The sequence below is a fragment of the Salvelinus alpinus genome, chromosome 1 (genome assembly GCF_045679555.1).
Source record: "Salvelinus alpinus chromosome 1, SLU_Salpinus.1, whole genome shotgun sequence".
NCBI classification, from domain to species: Eukaryota; Metazoa; Chordata; class Actinopteri; order Salmoniformes; family Salmonidae; genus Salvelinus; species Salvelinus alpinus.
Window position 1 is genome coordinate 117,620,194 of NC_092086.1, and position 20,892 is coordinate 117,641,085.

Consider the following 20,892-nt stretch of genomic DNA (forward strand, 5'->3'; position numbering starts at 1 on the left):
TGTAGGACCTGCCTTGTTGATAGTGTTGTTAAGAAGGTAGAAACTAGGGCCTGTAGGACCTGCCTTGCTGATAGTCTTGTTAAGAAGGTAGAAACTAGGGCCTGTAGGACCTGCCTTGTTGATCGTCTTGTTAAGAAGGTAGAAACTAGGGCCTGTAGGACCTGCCTTGCTGATAGTGTTGTTAAGAAGGCAGAGCAGTGCTTTATTATGGACAGACTTCAAACTTCTTTTGACCATGACAGTTTACAATCTAGGGTTACTCCAAACAGTTTAGTCACCTCAACTTGCTCAATTTACACATTATTCATTAGTAGATTTAGTTGAGGTTTAGGGTTTAGTGAGTGATTTGTCCCAAATACAATGCGTTTAGTTTTAGAAATATTTAGGGCTAACTTATTCCTGGCCACCCACTCTGAAATTAACTGCAGCTCTTTGTTTAGTGTTGCAGTGATTTCAGTCACTCTAGTAGCTGACGTGTGTAGTGTTGAGTCATCCGCATACATCATAGACACTGGCTTCTCTCAAAGTCAGTGGCATGTTGTCAATTTCTGTTGTCAATTTGTTTACTGTGAAATAGCATTGTATCTGGTCAAACACCATTTTTTCCAGAAGTTTACTAAGGGTTGGTAACATGCTGATTGGTCAGCTATTTGAGCGTGTAAAGGGTGCTTAGTAGTCTCTTGGAACACAGGCCGGTTCTCCTCAGTGTTTAATAGTCTCTTGGAGCACAGGCAGGTTCTCCTCAGTGTTTAATAGTCTCTTGGAACACAGGCAGGTTCTCTTCAGTGTTTAATAGTCTCTTGGAACACAGGCCGGTTCTCCTCAGTGTTTAATAGTCTCTTGGAACACAGGCCGGTTCTCCTCAGTGTTTAATAGTCTCTTGGAACACAGGCCGGTTCTCCTCAGTGTTTAATAGTCTCTTGGAACACAGGCCGGTTCTCCTCAGTGCTTAGTAGTCTCTTGGAACACAGGCAGGTTCTCCTCAGTGTTTAATAGTCTCTTGGAACACAGGCCGGTTCTCCTCAGTGCTTAGTAGTCTCTTGGAACACAGGCAGGTTCTCCTCAGTGTTTAATAGTCTCTTGGAACACAGGCAGGTTCTCCTCAGTGTTTAATAGTCTCTTGGAGCACAGGCCGGTTCTCCTCAGTGTTTAATAGTCTCTTGGAACACAGGCCGGTTCTCCTCAGTGCTTAGTAGTCTCTTGGAACACAGGCCGGTTCTCCTCAGTGCTTAATAGTCTCTTGGAACACAGGCCGGTTCTCCTCAGTGTTTAATAGTCTCTTGGAACACAGGCCGGTTCTCCTCAGTGTTTAATAGTCTCTTGGAACACAGGCAGGTTCTCCTCAGTGTTTAATAGTCTCTTGGAACACAGGCCGGTTCTCTTCAGTGTTTAATAGTCTCTTGGAACACAGGCAGGTTCTCCTCAGTGTTTAATAGTCTCTTGGAACACAGGCAGGTTCTCCTCAGTGTTTAATAGTCTCTTGGAACACAGGCAGGTTCTCCTCAGTGCTTAGTAGTCTCTTGGAACACAGGCCGGTTCTCCTCAGTGTTTAATAGTCTCTTGGAACACAGGCCGGTTCTCCTCAGTGCTTAGTAGTCTCTTGGAACACAGGCAGGTTCTCCTCAGTGTTTAATAGTCTCTTGGAACACAGGCAGGTTCTCCTCAGTGTTTAATAGTCTCTTGGAACACAGGCCGGTTCTCCTCAGTGTTTAATAGTCTCTTGGAACACAGGCCGGTTCTCCTCAGTGTTTAATAGTCTCTTGGAACACAGGCAGGTTCTCCTCAGTGTTTAATAGTCTCTTGGAACACAGGCAGGTTCTCCTCAGTGTTTAATAGTCTCTTGGAACACAGGCCGGTTCTCTTCAGTGTTTAATAGTCTCTTGGAACACAGGCAGGTTCTCCTCAGTGTTTAATAGTCTCTTGGAACACAGGCCGGTTCTCCTCAGTGTTTAATAGTCTCTTGGAGCACAGGCAGGTTCTCCTCAGTGTTTAATAGTCTCTTGGAACACAGGCAGGTTCTCCTCAGTGTTTAATAGTCTCTTGGAACACAGGCAGGTTCTCTTCAGTGTTTAATAGTCTCTTGGAACACAGGCAGGTTCTCCTCAGTGTTTAATAGTCTCTTGGAACACAGGCAGGTTCTCCTCAGTGTTTAATAGTCTCTTGGAACACAGGCAGGTTCTCCTCAGTGTTTAATAGTCTCTTGGCGCACAGGCAGGTTCTCCTCAGTGTTTAATAGTCTCTTGGAACACAGGCAGGTTCTCCTCAGTGTTTAATAGTCTCTTGGAACACAGGCAGGTTCTCCTCAGTGCTTAGTAGTCTCTTGGAACACAGGCCGGTTCTCCTCAGTGTTTAATAGTCTCTTGGAGCACAGGCAGGTTCTCCTCAGTGTTTAATAGTCTCTTGGAACACAGGCAGGTTCTCCTCAGTGCTTAGTAGTCTCTTGGAACACAGGCCGGTTCTCTTCAGTGTTTAATAGTCTCTTGGAACACAGGCCGGTTCTCCTCAGTGTTTAATAGTCTCTTGGAACACAGGCAGGTTCTCCTCAGTGTTTAATAGTCTCTTGGAACACAGGCAGGTTCTCCTCAGTGTTTAATAGTCTCTTGGAACACAGGCAGGTTCTCCTCAGTGTTTAATAGTCTCTTGGAACACAGGCCGGTTCTCCTCAGTGTTTAATAGTCTCTTGGAACACAGGCAGGTTCTCCTCAGTGTTTAGTAGTCTCTTGGAACACAGGCAGGTTCTCCTCAGTGTTTAATAGTCTCTTGGAACACAGGCAGGTTCTCCTCAGTGTTTAATAGTCTCTTGGAACACAGGCAGGTTCTCCTCAGTGTTTAATAGTCTCTTGTTGCTAATGGTAGTATAATGTAATTCCTCATGTGTAAATATTGACTTCATCAGGGACCCAGTGGAATTATAGTCTGGAGCTAAACCCTCCGTTTTGTCTTTCTTTTTGTCCCAAATTACATTATATTCCCTATATAGTGCACTACTTTTGACCAGAGCCCTATCGACCCCCTACGAGCTCTGATGAAAAGTAGTGCACTATAACAGGAATATGGTATAATTTGGGATGCAGCCTTCTGTGCTGGAAGTTCTAGGGGTTTAGTTCTCTGATGGGGCTTCATGGAGCCTGTGTCTCATTCTCTGCAAACCCAGATGGTTGCTCGTCCCCTGCCAACTCTGGGCTGGTTGACTCTACCTGCAGGTGTATTTGAGCTCAGCCTGTTTGCCAATCAAGTCTCTCTCTCTCTCCCTCTCCCTCTCCCCCCCCCCCCCCCCCCCGGTCTGTTTGCGCTTAGCCTGTTTGCCAACCAAGTCTCTGTCTCTCTCCCTCTCCCTCTCCCTCTCTCCCTCCCCCCCAGGTCTGTTTGCGCTCAGCCTTTTTGCCAACCAAGTCTCTCTGTCTTCCCCTGCAGGTGTGTTTGCATTCGGCCTGTTTGCCACAGACATCTTTGTGAATGCTGGCCAGGTAGTGACCGGTAACCTGGCGCCGTACTTCCTGTCTGTGTGTAAGCCCAACTACACCGGCACCGAGTGTCGCTTCAACCACCAGTTCATCTCCAACGGTAACATTTGTACCGGCAGCCCGGCCGTCGTGGAGAACGCTCGACGCTCTTTCCCTTCCAAAGACGCCTCGCTCAGCGTCTACTCCGCTGTCTATGTCACGGTGAGTTTTACTGCAACGGTCTCTATGATGAAGCTGCTGACACTGGCTGTCCCTGTGTTGTTGATAATGATGATGAAGAGGGTGATGATGGTGTTAGGTTCTAAATTCTGGTACAATAATCCAGACAGACTCCGAGAAAACTCAAGGTAGATTTATTCACCACACCCTGGTGTTGCAACTGCCAAGACAAGAATACAAATTCACAAGCACACATATATTTATAACTTCTGACTGAAGTAAAGATATAAAACAGTATCCCCTTAATCACAGCAAGTATTTACTACTAATAAATGGATTGTTATTACAACTAATAAGAGGATCATGCAATTGTAAAAGAGCTCATTATGCAACTAAAACGTGTTGTAGTCATCAGTGTCGGTAACAGTCCCTCCTCAGTGATCACATGATCTACACCTCCTATAGTGATCACATGAGAGGGAGATTGTGGCCTGGACCATCCAGCTGATGTTTAACCTTGATGAGAGGGAGATTGTGGCCAGGACCATCCAGCTGATGTTTAACCTTGATGAGAGGGAGATTGTGGCCTGGACCATCCAGCTGATGTTTAACCTTGATGAGAGGGAGATTGTAGCCTGGACCATCCAGCTGATGTTTAACCTTGATGAGAGGGAGATTGTGGCCTGGACCATCCAGCTGATGTTTAACCTTGATGAGAGGGAGATTGTGGCCTGGACCATCCAGCTGATGTTTAACCTTGATGAGAGGGAGATTGTGGCCTGGACCATCCAGCTGATGTTTAACCTTGATGAGAGGGAGATTGTAGCCTGGACCATCCAGCTGATGTTTAACCTTGATGAGAGGGAGATTGTGGCCTGGACCATCCAGCTGATGTTTAACCTTGATGAGAAGGAGATTGTGGCCTGGACCATCCAGCTGATTATCACCCTTGATGAGAGGGAGATTGTGGCCTGGACCATCCAGCTGATGTTTAACCTTGATGAGAGGGAGATTGTGGCCTGGACCATCCAGATGATGTTTAACCTTGATGAGGGAGATTGTGGCCTGGACCATCCAGCTGATGTTTAACCTTGATGAGAGGGAGATTGTGGCCTGGACCATCCAGATGATGTTTAACCTTGATGAGGGAGATTGTGGCCTGGACCATCCAGCTGATGTTTAACCTTGATGAGAGGGAGATTGTGGCCTGGACCGTCCAGCTGATGTTTAACCTTGATGAGAGGGAGATTGTGGCCTGGACCATCCAGCTGATTATCACCCTTGAGAAGGAGATCATCCAACTTATTTGTCCAATGGGACTCATGATCTTCTGCTGAGCTCTGTGAAAATAGGTCCCGAGGGGGGAGTGTGGTGGAGGAGAGTGAATGCTCAGGAGAGAGGGGGGAGTGTTCTGGAGGAGGGTGAATGCTCAGGAGAGAGGGGGGAGTGTTCTGGAGGAGGGTGAATGCTCAGGAGAGAGGGAGGAGTGTGGTGGAGGAGAGTGAATGCTCAGGAGAGAGGGAGGAGTCTGGTGGAGGAGAGTGAATGTTCAGCAGAGAGGGGGAGTGTGGTGGAGGAGAGTGAATGCTGAGGAGTGTGGTGGAGGAGAGTGGACGCTCATGAGAGAGGGGGGAGTGTGGTGGAGGAGAGTGAATGCACAGGAGAGAGGGAGGAGTGTGGTGGAGGAGAGTGGATGCTCAGGAGAGAGGGAGGAGTGTGGTGGAGGAGAGTGAATGTTCAGGAGAGAGGGGGGAGTGTGGTGGAGGAGAGCGAATGTTCAGGAGAGAGGGGAGAGTGTGGTGGATGAGAGTGAATGTTCAGCAGAGAGGGGGGAGTGTGGTGGAGGAGAGCGAAAGCTGAGGAGTGTGGTGGAGGAGAGTGGACGCTCATGAGAGAGGGGGGAGTGTGGTGGAGGAGAGTGAATGCTCAGGAGAGAGGGAGGAGTGTGGTGGAGGAGAGTGGATGCTCAGGAGAGAGGGAGGAGTGTGGTGGAGGAGAGTGAATGCTCAGGAGAGAGGGGGGAGTGTGGTGGAGGAGAGTGAATGCTCAGGAGAGAGGGAGGAGTGTGGTGGAGGAGAGTGAATGTTCAGGAGAGAGGGGGGAGTGTGGTGGAGGAGAGTGAATGTTCAGCAGAGAGGGGGAGTGTGGTGGAGAGTGGACGCTCAGGAGAGAGGGAGGAGTGTGGTAGAGGAGAGTGAATGTTCAGCAGAGAGGGGGGAGTGTGGTGGATGAGAGTGAATGCTCAGGAGAGAGGGGGGAGTGTGGTGGAGGAGAGTGGATGCTCAGGAGAGAGGGGGGAGTGTGGTGGAGGAGAGTGGATGCTCAGGAGAGAGGGGGGAGTGTGGTGGAGGAGAGTGAATGTTCAGGAGAGAGGGGGGAGTGTGGTGGAGGAGAGTGAATGTTCAGGAGAGAGGGGGGAGAGTGGTGGAGGAGAGCGAAAGCTCAGGAGAGAGGGGAGAGTGTGGTGGATGAGAGTGAATGTTCAGCAGAGAGGGGGGAGTGTGGTGGAGGAGAGCGAAAGCTCAGGAGAGAGGGGAGAGTGTGGTGGATGAGAGTGAATGTTCAGGAGAGAGGGGGGAGTGTGGTGGAGGAGAGTGAATGTTCAGGAGAGAGGGGGGAGTGTGGTGGAGGAGAGCGAATGTTCAGGAGAGAGGGGGGAGTGTGGTGGAGGAGAGTGAATGTTCAGGAGAGAGGGGGGAGAGTGGTGGAGGAGAGCGAAAGCTCAGGAGAGAGGGGAGAGTGTGGTGGATGAGAGTGAATGTTCAGCAGAGAGGGGGGAGTGTGGTGGAGGAGAGCGAAAGCTCAGGAGAGAGGGGAGAGTGTGGTGGATGAGAGTGAATGTTCAGGAGAGAGGGGGGAGTGTGGTGGAGGAGAGTGAATGTTCAGGAGAGAGGGGGGAGTGTGGTGGAGGAGAGCGAAAGCTCTCAGATCCCCAGCTGGAATCCCAGCAGCAGTGCAGCAGGCAACGGGAGTAGGTGTCACACCCACTTGGGAGAAGCTTTTATTTCTGGAGGCAGATTTCTTGTAGAAAATGCCAGTGAATGATCTTTGAACAGCAGGAGGGGGTTTCAAAGACTCCTGCCGCTTGTTGGGTCCAAAGGCCTCGACACATTTCACTTCACACATCAGTGCTAATTGTTGTTGTATCTGGACTGTCCTAGCAAACCTGGCAGTCTTAACTCAGCATTTAGTCTCTGTAAAGTAAAATATACCACTGTAATGTATTTTATTTTTCATTTTACTTTTCTTCTTGGCTTTCAAAATAGCATCAGACCAAACACTACTCCCTCAGTTCCAGGTTGGATGGTGTCCTCAGGTCTCTGCTGTTTGTTTGCTAGAGCACACTTTGTATAGCTGGGAAAAATAAAAGCAGTAATGTCTCCGGTTAATTTTGGTCAAAATTAGGTTGTAGGTTTGGAGTTTTGATCTGGAGTGAAGGTTATATTGTGGAGGGTAGTATCCTGCATATGTCCCTGACGAAAAATCCAAGTTTATATAACTCCAAATCTATCCTTTTTGTAAAAAACATGTTGAAAAATGTGAGAGCTCCCATGCAGCTGTGTCTCTCTCTCTCTATTTCTCTCACACACACTCGGGTTGGTTTGATTTCATCAGCGACATCACACAGGGTTGGTTTGAATGCAGGCAGGAGAGACCGTCTCGTCTGGACCTTAAATGTTGAAGTCCCCATTCTGCTCGCTCCAGATTCCTTCCTGCAAAAACAATTACTCTGTCCCAGACACAACCCACTGTCATGACGTTGACCTCTTTGGGTATAGCGAGCACCATCCCCCTCTCTCTGTCTCCTACACTCAGGCTGCTGCGACCTCAGGTCGTACATTCCTGGAGGAGATGATCTCCTCATGGCCACAGTATAGAGACAGAGTGAATTTTCATAGATAGAACAAAGGAATTTCTTCCACCTCACAGAACTTGAGGTCCGAACAACATGTATGTTCTGGAGAAGGTATAAAATATCGGTGAAGAATCCAGCTACGAACTGGTCCGTTTGGTACAATTTTGTGAAACTCATGAGAGACAATACGGCCACATTACCATAACGCTGTTTATATAATAGCCTCAGTTATGAGGCTTGCATCTAATTGCTGTACAGGATGAATGAGGAAAGATTCAACTATTTGTGAAATTTTGTAATGATGTAATGTGAGAGAATTGTATTTCTGTGTAAAGTTTCACTTAAGTCACTGGCACGCCCCCATGAACACAGCCAGGACTTGGTGTCATGAGACAGCCTTTTTCTGCTCTTCCGAATAAAACCCTCACCTTGAGAATTTCTCAACAGACCATGTTTCTCTCAATTACGAGAGGACAAAGGTTGTAGACCAGCTTACCTCGATAACGAGAGGGCCAAGGTTTGAGACGATTGCTGAATATTTTAACCATCCCACGCGGTTAAACTCTTAGACTATCGATACCGACAGAATAAGAACAAGTCTTTGATACTAATTACTAGTCTGCAGCTAGGAATTCGGTATCGTTGAACGCGAAGACCGACAACCGCCGAAACTTCTATTCTATAACGACATGAATGAATGTCACTCTGAACTATCCATTCTAAATACGACAGAGAGAGAGAGGACGGACAGACTCTCCAACAGAAACAACATTTTCAACAGAGATCCCGACGACACACTGAGCGTAAATATATATATTGATTGCAATTGTTCCAGAATGAGTGAGCGTTCATATGCAAAGGATTAGCATTTCAATTGTTATAATTATCAACTGTGTGTTGTCTTATCTCAGTCGACCCCCACTTCCCTTTTGTACACCAAGCCGCGATGCCGGTTTATCCCACTAGGGAAACTCCGCTATCATTTCCTTGTAACTATCTACTGTTTGTTTCTGCATTTCTGTGAATTACTGTGTTAGTAAAAACATGATTTAAGACAATTGATGTATGGATGACTCATAGTGAAGACAGAGTTCGTGCAGATAACCAAGAATTTACAACTTTCAGATGAGACTGAAATAAGGTGACGATTAATATTGACTGCTATTGATGTAAAATATTACTAGGTCTTTAAGAGTTTATTCAGAAGATAACTGCTCTATAAATATTATTTCGTTGTGGCCCCGACTTTCTAGTTAATTACATTTACATGATTAGCTCAATCAGGTAATATTAATTACAGAGAAAGGATTTTATAGAATAGCATGTCATATCACTTAATCCGGCAAAGACACGACAACCCCCCCTCAAAGTATGGTTGTGTTATCACCCAGAACCACTGTAGGTGCAGAGCACTGTGTGGGACCCAGACCAGCACTGTCCCAACACTCCAGATATTTTTTTCACTTTACCTGTGAATACACACACTGCAATGCATGGGTCATTTTCCGACAGTAAGACAACATAGATTCAACCAAAACTGACATTCATCATTAATATGTGACATATAAATAATGGCGCCTGGGACTCTCATCGGTCTCCCGGTAACCACTTTGTGTAGTGTGAGTCCAGTGGTTGCATTCGTTGACGGCCTCAATACCTCTTTTTCTCTTTAGGTGGACACTACTGGTACCTGTGTAACCCAGATGTACCTCTTGTCTTGCTTTTATTTTCCTTATTCTTGAAACTATTTTGGGGTTGCTCGGGGCAGCAGCGACAACTCGTTCTGCTGCAAAGTTGGTGGAATTAATTCGGCTAGCAATGCAGCTTGTACTATCTTTTCCAAGGTGGAATATTGATTCATCACTCTGGCAATAGCAGCCTTTATAGTGGGTTCAAGGTGGAGGTACAAAGTAGTACACAATGTTTCTTCCATCATATTGCCGTAATCACTGACTCCCTCTTTAGGACCCTGAATAAATGTAATGATTTTGTTCACATCTGATCTGAAAAGAAGTTTCCCAACAGCATGAGCCACATATGAGGTTGCTGGATCACATGCCTCACGCTGAGGGGTTTTGGTGAAGTTCCAGGAGTTGCGTCAACATAGAGCCTCTTAAGGACACTTAAAAAAAAAAAAATTCACCTAAAAGGACATACCCAAATCTAACTGCCTGGTACTCAGGACCTGAAACAAGGATATGCATATTCTTGATACCGTTTGAAATGAAACACTTTGAAGTTTGTGGAAATGTGAAATTAATGTAGGAGAATATAACACATTAGATATGGTATTAGACAATTCAAACAAAAAAAATGTGTTTTCTATATAATTTTTTCAATCTTTGAAATACAAGATAAAGGACATAATATAATATTGCAGTTTAGGCGCAATTTAGATTTTGGCCACAAGATGGCAGCAGTCTGTGCAGATTGCTATATTGCTATATTGCACAGTACTTCAAACAATAGCATGGTATTTTTTCACTGTAATAGCTACTGTAAATTGGGCTGTGCAGTTAGATTAACAAGTATTTAAGCATTCGGCCTTCATAAGACGTCCTGGAAAGTTTGCTGTTACTTACAACGTCATTCTAGTCACATTAGCGCACGTTAGATCAACCGTCCCGGTATAGGGACACCAATCCCGTAGAGGTTGCGCCAACATTGCTCTAGGTAGGAGAGAGCGGACTATGTGATCATAATCGCCCGTGTGTAATACAAATATCCGGCCCTGTTTTCTCAGGAAACTGATAAATTCCTGACCCTCTTTAACTGTGTCAGGCACTTCTTTCATTATGCTACGCATTTCACCAATAATCAACTGTTGGTGTTGATTTTTCTACCGGCTGGAAGTCTGGCGGTCTGGAGGGATTTCCTCCCTCTGGGATTACTAGCCCAGGATAATAAGTAACTGGGACTGTATGACAACGAACCGGTTGCACATCTCTATGGTTCCCCAGGTCTTTTGTATCGGTAATCCATTCCAGGACCACTGTGTGGACTGGTAATGTGCCCATTTACTGCCTCCCTCAACCCATAACACTCCTTTTCCTCTTTAAGAGAGGGATATAGTGGAGAGGTAACCCGTTTAGCCTAGGATACATGATATCCCAGGGGAGGGGTGGCCAGCGCATATACCCCCCCATGATATCCCGGGGTGAACAAGGGAGGAGTGGCCAGCGCATATACCCCCCCATGATATCCCGGGGTGAACAAGGGAGGAGTGGCCAGCGCATATACCCCCCCATGATATCCCGGGGTGAACAAGGGAGGAGTGGCCAGCGCATATACCCCCCCATGATATCCCGGGGTGAACAAGGGAGGAGTGGCCAGCGCATATACCCCCCCCCCCCCCCCATGATATCCCGGGGTGAACAAGGGAGGAGTGGCCAGCGCATATACCCCCCCCCCCCCCCCATGATATCCCGGGGTGAACAAGGGAGGAGTGGCCAGGGCATTTAACCCTCCATGTGTTCTGATGCTGCTGGAGGGTAAGATGTTGAATTTTGATAATTTTCCAGAGGTCTTGGTTCTGACCAAATCGATGAGCTCATGTTTTACTAGTCGGTTGCCTGGACAAGCTGAGACTGTAGGTCTTTGATTTTAACTTTATTGGTTCTGTTGATACAACGCCGACATCAAAACCTTGTGTTTTAAGCTTGTGATTTCTCCTTGATATCACTGTGCCACACCACAACAGAATATGTGTGTTCTTTATTTGAAAAACACTGACCAAATTTTACTCGAGCCGAATTGGTAGATTGCTGGTGCGCGTCTTTCAGCGTATCCGTGGCTTTGTTAGATGTGTCCTCTTCTACTCCCTTTTACGGTGTCAGGAACCCGGATGCCCTTTCAATAGTTATTTCTGCCCCTCACCCGGCAGTATCTAGGGTGTTTCCTCACCCACGTCTGTAATACTAGCCTTTTATTTAAAAAAAATTCCAAGGTATTGTAGGTGCTTAATACATTTGTGAAGCTACCTAATGATTCCGGTGATTGACGACACTAGAGTACAATAATTTACCAAGGGAGACTCTACGGAAGGTTGATGTGGATAACAGGAAGGTGTAAGATTCCACCCTCCCTCCTCAAATATCACTGTTCCCAGGTCAACCACGGTGGTTTTCCTATTTCCACCTAAATCGATCTCAGTTATCTGCCCGAATAGGACTCAAACCAACCTCCTTACTAAGTTTTGACGGTCAATACACATAAATTGTTCTCAAACAACTTCTTAATACTACTATTGTTCTCTAACCACCGTCATAATTTACAGGAAACTGTCATTTTCGTCTACCGACAATGTCTCATCCTTCACGGGTCGTTATTAATGGAAAACGCCTACGTTTTCCTCCTGGTATGACTTCCACGGGACTCGTTGAATAACGTAGACTTTCAATATGGACTTACTTCTCGACAACCGAACGTACTAGTATACAAATGTGGAAACATTGCCACATACCACACAATAAACAGGGTTTAACCATCCCCTAGGACTAGGGGTTGAAGTCCACTAGGAGGGTTTAACTATCCCCTAGGACTAGGGGTTGAAGTCCCCTAGGAGGGTTTAACTATCCCCTAGGACTAGGGGTTGAAGTCCGTTAGGAGGGTTTAACTATCCCCTAGGACTAGGGGTTGAAGTCCGTTAGGAGGGTCGAGGGGAGTGGCCGACCCTACGACATTACTGCAACCCCTAGTCCTAGTGGACTTCAACCTCTAATCCTAGGGGATGGTTAATCCCTCGTAGTGGACTTCAACCCCTAGTCCTAGGGGATGGTTAAACCCTCCTAGTGGACTTCAACCCCTAGTCCTAGGGGATGATTAAACCCTCCTTGTGGACTTCAACCCCTAATCCTAGGGGATAGTTAAACCCTCCTAGTGGACTTCAACCCCTAGTCCTAGGGGATGGTTAAACCCTCCTAGGGGACTTCAACCCCTAGTCCTAGTGGACTTCAACCCCTAGTCCTAGTGGACTTCAACCCCTAGTCCTAGTGGACTTCAACCCCTAGTCCTAGGGGATAGTTAAACCATCCTAGGGGACTTCAACCCCTAGTCCTAGTGGACTTCAACCCCTAGTCCTAGGGGATAGTTAAACCATCCTAGGGAACTTCAACCCCTAGTCCTAGGGGATAGTTAAACCCTCCTAGGCACGTAGTCCCTAGGAGTCTAACCTATATGCATAGTCTAAACTATATGGAGGCTTACCCTCTTGAGCAGGCCGTCCCGGGCAGTGCCCAGTCTAACCAATATTGAGGCTAAACCCCTAGGTCTATACCCAGTTGGCCTACTGAATAAATCCAGGCTTTCTAGGTCTGTTTCCCATCATTTATATTCAGCCTATGACCCTCATCTCACCGCAAGATGTCAGAAAGAGTGGAAACGGGTGTAGAGGAACTCTCATACCTCGTTTTGTGTGCAGGTTCCTGTTCCTGTTCCTGGTTCCTGTCCTACTCTCTGGTTTAACTGAATATCACGGTGAATCCTGCCGACAACACAACTTGTTAGGTTCTATGGTCTGGTACAATAATCCAGATGGACTCTGAGAAAACTTGAAGCTAGATTTATTCACCACAGTAGGTGTTGCAGTTGCCAAGACAACAATACAGCTGCCAAGACCCCCCCCACCCCCACCCCACTTTATTTTTCTAGGATGAACACCTCTTATACTGGGCAGATGGTGTTATCGTGTCCCAGCTTGAGTCCAGAACCTTTATACTCACAGGTCCTCCTTTCAGTCAGGAGAGGCCTTGAGTTAGGGGACTAAACATTACTGCAGTCCACTACATAATTACTCTTCTCATACACAAGGAGAACACTATTTTCAATCTCCGAGAATATGTAAAAACAATCTATTCATGCGAAGAGGATATGATGATATAACGCAGTAAATATATAAAACTGTAATGTACAACCTAAACCACTAACTCAATAACACGTTTTTACTACTAATTAACTGATTATTACTACTAATAAGCAGATTATGCAATTATAAAATAACTCATTATGCAACTAAAACGTGCTCTAGTCATTAGTATTTAACAATGGCAATGATGGTGGGGATAATGATGATGAGAGTAATGATTATGAGATTGATGATGATGAGAGTAATTATGATGAAAACAATGATGATGGTTTGGATGATGAGGGTGATGATGATGGTGAGGGTGATGGTGATGTGATGGTGTTAAGAATGATGTTGATGAGGATGGTGATAAGAATGATGTTGATGATTGTGATGGTGATGATGAGAATGATTATGGTGATGGTGATGGTGGTTATGATAATGGTGATGATAATGGTTTGTTATGGTGATGATGATTATGGTGATGGTGATGATGATAATGAGTATGGCGATGATGATAATGGTGATTATGGTGATGGTGATGATGGTAATGGTGATTATGATGATGGTGATTATGATAATGGTGATGATGATAATGGTGATTATGGTGATGGTAATGGTGATAATGGTAACGGTGATAATGGTGATGGTAATGACTAAACACACACTGACAGTTTGTGTCAATGGGATATGTATTCCTTCTCCCCTGTTTTACAGAGGCTGGTAATTCAGTCATAGTGTTGTCTCTTATTGAGCTCTGTTTTTCAGGTCGAGAGTAGCCGTCTGTTTTACAGAGGCTGGTAATTCAGTCATAGTGTTGTCTCTTATTGAGCTCTGTTTTTCAGATCTAGAGTAGCCGTCTGTTTTACAGAGGCAGGCTGTTCTGTTCATAGAGATGGATACAGTATTTTTTCATCTCTGTGGTTCTGTCTCACCATGTTCCGGTGTCTTGTTGTTCCAGATGTACATCACTAGCACCATAAAGACTAAGAGTAGCCGTCTGGCCAAACCAGTGCTGTGCCTGGGTACCCTGTGTACAGCCTTCCTCACCGGGCTCAACCGGGTCTCGGAGTACCGGAACCACTGTTCTGATGTCATCGCTGGGTTCGTCTTGGGCAGCTCTATCGCTCTCTTTCTGGTGAGGACTAATGTTTTTTTTTATCTCTTCCTGGTGAGAACGAATGTTTATTTATCTCTTCCTTGTTAGGACTAATGTTTATGGATCTCTTCCTGGTTAGGACTAATGTTTATTTATCTCTTCCTGGTGAGGACTAATGTTTCTTTATCTCTTCCTGGTGAGGACTGTTTATTTATCTCTTCCTTGTTAGGACTAATGTTTATTTATCTCTTCCTGGTGAGGACTAATGTTAATTTATCTCTTCCTGGTTAGGACTGATGTTTATTTATCTCTTCCTGGTTAGGACTAATGTTTAATAATCTCTTCCTGGTTAGGACTAATGTTTCTTTATCTCTTCCTGGTGAGGACTAATGTTTATTTATCTCTTCCTTGTTAGGACTAATGTTTATTTATCTCTTCCTGGTGAGGACTAATGTTAATTTATCTCTTCCTGGTTAGGACTGATGTTTATTTATCTCTTCCTGGTTAGGACTAATGTTTAATAATCTCTTCCTGGTTAGGACTAATGTTTCTTTATCTCTTCCTGGTGAGGACTAATGTTTATTTATCTCTTCCTGGTTAGGACTAACATTTCTTTATCTCTTCCTGGTGAGGACTAATGTTTATTTATCTCTTCCAGGTTAGGACGAATGTTTATTTATCTCTTCCTGGTTAGGACTAACATGTCTTTATCTCTTCCTGGTTAGGCCTAAAATTTATTTACCAGACACTGGGAGACAAATTCACCTTTCGGCAGGACTATAACCTTAAACACAATGCCAAATATACACTGATTATACCTGACATTAGGAACCCCTTCCTAATATTGAGGAAGCTGCCATCAGAACAGCCTCAATTTGTCAGGGAATGGACTCTACATGGTGTCTAAAGCGTTCTACGAAGATGCTGGCCCATGTTGACTCCAATGCTTCCCACAGTTGTGTCAAGTTGGCTGGATGTCCTTTGGGTGGTGGACCATTCTTGATACCCACAGAAAACTGTTGAGTTTGAAATTGCCAGCAGTGTTGCAGTTCTTGGCACACACAAACCGGTGCTCCTGGGACCTTTTAACATACCCCGTTCAAAGTCACTTAAATCTTTTGTTTACCCTCTGAATGGCACACATACACAATCCATGTCTCAATTGTCTCAAGGCTTAAAATTCCTTATTTATCCTGTGTTCTCCCATTGCTCTACACTGATTTATTTAAGTGGATTTAGCAAGTGACATCAATCAGCCTATGTCATGGAAAGAGGAGGTGTTCTTAATGTTTTGTCCCCTCTGCGGTGTGTCTCCTTCAGGGTATCTGTGTGGTGAACAACTTTAAAGGAGCCCACTCGACTGCCACCAAGCAGAAGACTGAAGATTACCGTGGTCTCCCTTTAATGGCCTTCCCCCGCGTCCAGAGCCCCCTGGAGACACTCAGCGCACAGGTAATAACACTACTGTTCAATATTACTGCACAGGTATCCACTTAACACTGCTGTTCAATATTACTGCACAACACTGCTGTTCAATATTACTGCACAACACTGCTGTTCAATATTACTGCACAACACTGCTGTTCAATATTACTGCACAGGTATCCACTTAACACTACTGTTCAATATTACTGCACAGGTAAACACTTAACACTGCTGTTCAATATTACTGCACAGGTATCCACTTAACACCACTGTTCAATATTACTGCACAGGTAAACACTTAACACTGCTGTTCAATATTACTGCACAGGTATCCACTTAACACTACTGTTCAATAATACTGCACTTAACACTGCTGTTCAATAATACTGCACAGGTATCCACTTAACACTACTGTTCAATATTACTGCACAGGTAAACACTTAACACTGCTGTTCAATATTACTGCACAGGTAAACACTTAACACTGATGTTCAATAATACTGCACTTAACACTGCTGTTCAATATTACTGTACAGGTATCCACTTAACACTGCTGTTCAATATTACTGCACAGGTAAACACTTAACACTGCTGTTCAATATTACTGCACAGGTAAACACTTAACACTGCTGTTCAATAATACTGCACTTAACACTGCTGTTCAATATTACTGTACAGGTATCCACTTAACACTACTGTTCAATATTACTGCACAGGTATCCACTTAACACTACTGTTCAATATTACTGCACAGGTAAACACTTAACACTGCTGTTCAATATTACTGCACAGGTAAACACTTAACACTGCTGTTCAATAATACTGCACTTAACACTGCTGTTCAATATTACTGTACAGGTATCCACTTAACACTGCTGTTCAATATTACTGCACAGGTAAACACTTAACACTGCTGTTCAATATTACTGCACAGGTAAACACTTAACACTGCTGTTCAATAATACTGCACAGGTATCCACTTAACACTGCTGTTCAATAATACTGCACAGGTAAACCCACTTAACACTACTGTTCAATACTACTGCACAGGTAAACTTAACACTACTGTTCAATATGACTGCACAGGCATCCACTTAATACTACTGTTCAAACTCAGTAATGTAATCTGATTACATTCAGTTACTTTTAGATTACTTTCCCCTTAAGAGGCGTTTAGAAGAAGACAACAATGTATGTTACCAATTGAACGACATCCATTGCAGGATAAATCCATGTTGAAGGTTAAATAGCTGGATGTAAAATGTTACTTTATGGGTTGGTTATCTAGACTTCTAACCCATGTCTTTCTATTACATTTAATAAAATGATTAAATTATATCTTTACATTAATATGTATAATTTATAAGTCCAAAAATAGATGTACGGCACAAATAACAAAATGAGAGAGCAGCAGTGTGATTTACATCAATGTGCTATGTAGATATCAATAATAAGTGATACCCGTATCACCGTAGACTACACCACTGATGTCGTCCTTAACTCCGAGCGTTTATTCAAGTTGGATAATATTTGGATGCCGACAGCAGTCACACCAATGGAAGAGAGAACTTGGACTGGAGCCCACAAAAATACTATTTCGGCTCTTTTCCCACGATCCATCAAACACATTTGGTGTGTCATCATAGTGGTCTCTGATTGGTGGTCATCATTTGGTGTGTCATCATAGTGGTCTCTGATTGGTGGTCAGACTCGCTCAGGGGGAACAAACTTTTTTCAAAGGTATCGGTAATCTGATTACAATATTGTTGCTGGTAACGTAACAGATTACAGTTACCGTTTTCTTGTAATCCCTTACATGTAACGGATTATATGTAATCGTTACTCCTCAACCCTGACCATACTATACTGAACTATACTATACTGAACTATACTATACTGGACTATACTATACTGGACTGTACTAAACTGTACTATACCGGCCAATACTATACCGCACTATATCGGACAATACTATGCCGGGCTATACTGGACCATACTATACCAGACCATACTATACCGGACAATACTATACTGGACACTACTATAATGGACTATACTGGGCTATAATATACTGGACTATACTGGACTATACTATACTGGACTATCCTACACTGGACCATACTATACCGGGCTATACTATGCTGGACTATACTATTCTGGACTATAGTGGACTATACTGGACCGTACTACACTGGACTATGCTGGTCCATACTACACTGGACTATGCTGGACTATACTGGGCTATACCGGACTATACCGGACTATACTATACAGAACTATACTATACATGACTATACTACGCTGGACTATACTATACAGAACTATACTATCCAGGGCTATACTACGCTGGACTATAATGGACTGTACTATCCTGTGATATGCTATACTGGGCCATACTGGACTATACTATACCGGACTGTACTATACTGGACTATACTGGACCATACTATACCGTAGCATACCGGACTAAACTATACTGCACTATACTGGACTATACCGGACCATACTATACTGGGCTGTACTACACCGCACTATACTGGACAATACTATACTGTACCATACTATACCGGGCTATACTATGCTGGACTATACTATTCTGGACTATAGTGGACTATACTGGACCATACTTTACTGGACTATGCTGGACTATACTATAGTGGACTATACTGGACCATACTATACCGGGCTATACTATGCTGGACTATACTATTCTGGACTATACCGGACTATACCGGACTATACTATACAGAACTATACTATACATGACTATACTATACTGGACTATACTATACAGAACTATACTATACATGACTATACTACGCTGGACTATACTCTACAGAACTATACTATACATGACTATACTACGCTGGACTATACTCTACAGAACTATACTATACATGACTATACTACGCTGGACTATAATGGACTGTACTATCCTGTGATATGCTATACTGGGCCATACTGGACTATACTATACCGGACTGTACTATACTGGACTATACTGGACCATACTATACCGTAGCATACCGGACTAAACTATACTGCACTATACTGGACTATACCGGACCATACTATACTGGGCTGTACTACACCGCACTATACTGGACAATACTATACAGTACCATACTATGCCGGACAATACTATACCAGAGTATACTATGCCGGACTATGCTGGGCCATACTATACTGGGCTGTACTACACCACACTATACTGGGCTATACTATACTGTACTATACTGGGGCATACTATGCTGTACTGGGCTATGCTATACTGGACTATACCGGGCTATACTGGACCATACTATACTAAACTGGACAATACTATACTGGACTATACTGGACCATACTATACAGGACCATACTATATCGGACTATACCATACTTGACTATACTACACCGGGCTATACTACACTGGACTGTACTGGACTATACTATACTGGACTATACTATTCTGGACTATAGTGGGCTATCCTGGACCATACTTTACTGGACTATGCGGGTCCATACTACACTGGACTATGCTGGACTATATTGGACTATACAGGACTATACTATACAGGACTATACTATACCGGACTATACTACACTGGACTATACTGGACTATACTGGACTATACTATACCGGACTATACTACACTGGACTATACTGGACTATACTGGACTATACTGGACTATACTATACAGGACTATACTATACCGGACTATACTACACTGGACTATACTGGACTATACTGGACTATACTGGACTATACTATACAGGACTATACTATACTGGACTTTACTGGACTATACTGGACTATACTGGACTATACTATACAGGACTATACTATACTGGACTATACTGGACTATACTGGACTATACTATACAGGACTATACTATACAGGACTATACTATACCGGACTATACTACACTGGACTATACTGGACTATACTGGACTATACTGGACTATACTATACAGGACTATACTACACTGGACTATACTGGACTATACTGGACTATACTGGACTATGCTGGACTATACAGGACTATACTATACCGGACTATACTATCCGGGGCTGGACTATACTGGACTATACTATACTGGGCTATACTGCACTATACTATTCTGTGATATGCTATACTGGGCCATACTGGACTATACTATACCGGACTGTGCTATACTGGACTATATTGGACTATCCAGGGCTATACTATACAGGACTATACTATCCAGGGCTATACTATACAGGACTATACTATCCAGGGCTATACTATACTGACTATACTATCCAGGGCTATACTATACAGGACTATACTATCCAGGGCTATACTATACTGACTATACTATCCAGGGCTATACTATACAGGACTATACTATCCAGGGCTATACTATACAGGACTATACTATCCAGGGCTATACTATACAGGACTATACTATCCAGGGCTATACTATACTGACTATACTATCCAGGGCTATACTATACTGACTATACTATCCAGGGCTATACTATACAGGACTATACTATCCCGGGCTATACTATACAGGACTATACTATCCAGGGCTATACTATACAGGACTATACTATCCAGGGCTATACTATACTGGACTATACTATCCAGGGCTATACTATACAGGACTATACTATCCAGGGCTATACTATTCCATTTGGAACACACACATTATATTAACTTCTGCCTCTCACTGATCCTTCCACAGCGCTAGCTGAAATTAAACAGTAAGCCATTCGTGTCCGAATGTCTAATGTCCTTTAGTACATCTGTTCTTACTGAAGGACAAATCTGAAACACGTTTTAAATTGGCCAAAGCGTTTCTCTTCCATTTGAGTTTTGATATTTTACTATATTTAGTCTTTGGACAATTTTTTTTACACATGAATCAGGTCCTGTGAATACATGTTTTAATAATGAATATACATTTTTGGTATATAGATTGTTCAGACCAATATATACTGAACAAAAATATAAACACAACATGCAACAATTTAAAATATTTTAATGAGTTCCCGTTCATAAAAGGAAATCGGTCAATTGAAATAAATGCAATAC

The 20,892-nt window shown here is 43.8% G+C and overlaps 1 protein-coding gene across 2 annotated transcripts in view; it reads left to right on the plus strand.

Annotated features, from left to right (window-relative positions):
- Positions 1–20,892, plus strand: part of LOC139539673 (phospholipid phosphatase-related protein type 1) — a 149,031-nt gene that overhangs the window by 112,207 nt on the left and 15,932 nt on the right. For both annotated transcript variants that reach the window (XM_071342850.1, XM_071342843.1), the window contains exons 5-7: positions 3,415–3,665; positions 14,283–14,459; positions 15,741–15,872. In XM_071342850.1, coding sequence (XP_071198951.1) covers positions 3,415–3,665; positions 14,283–14,459; positions 15,741–15,872 — 560 coding nt within the window. The remainder of the gene's footprint in view (positions 1–3,414; positions 3,666–14,282; positions 14,460–15,740; positions 15,873–20,892) is intronic.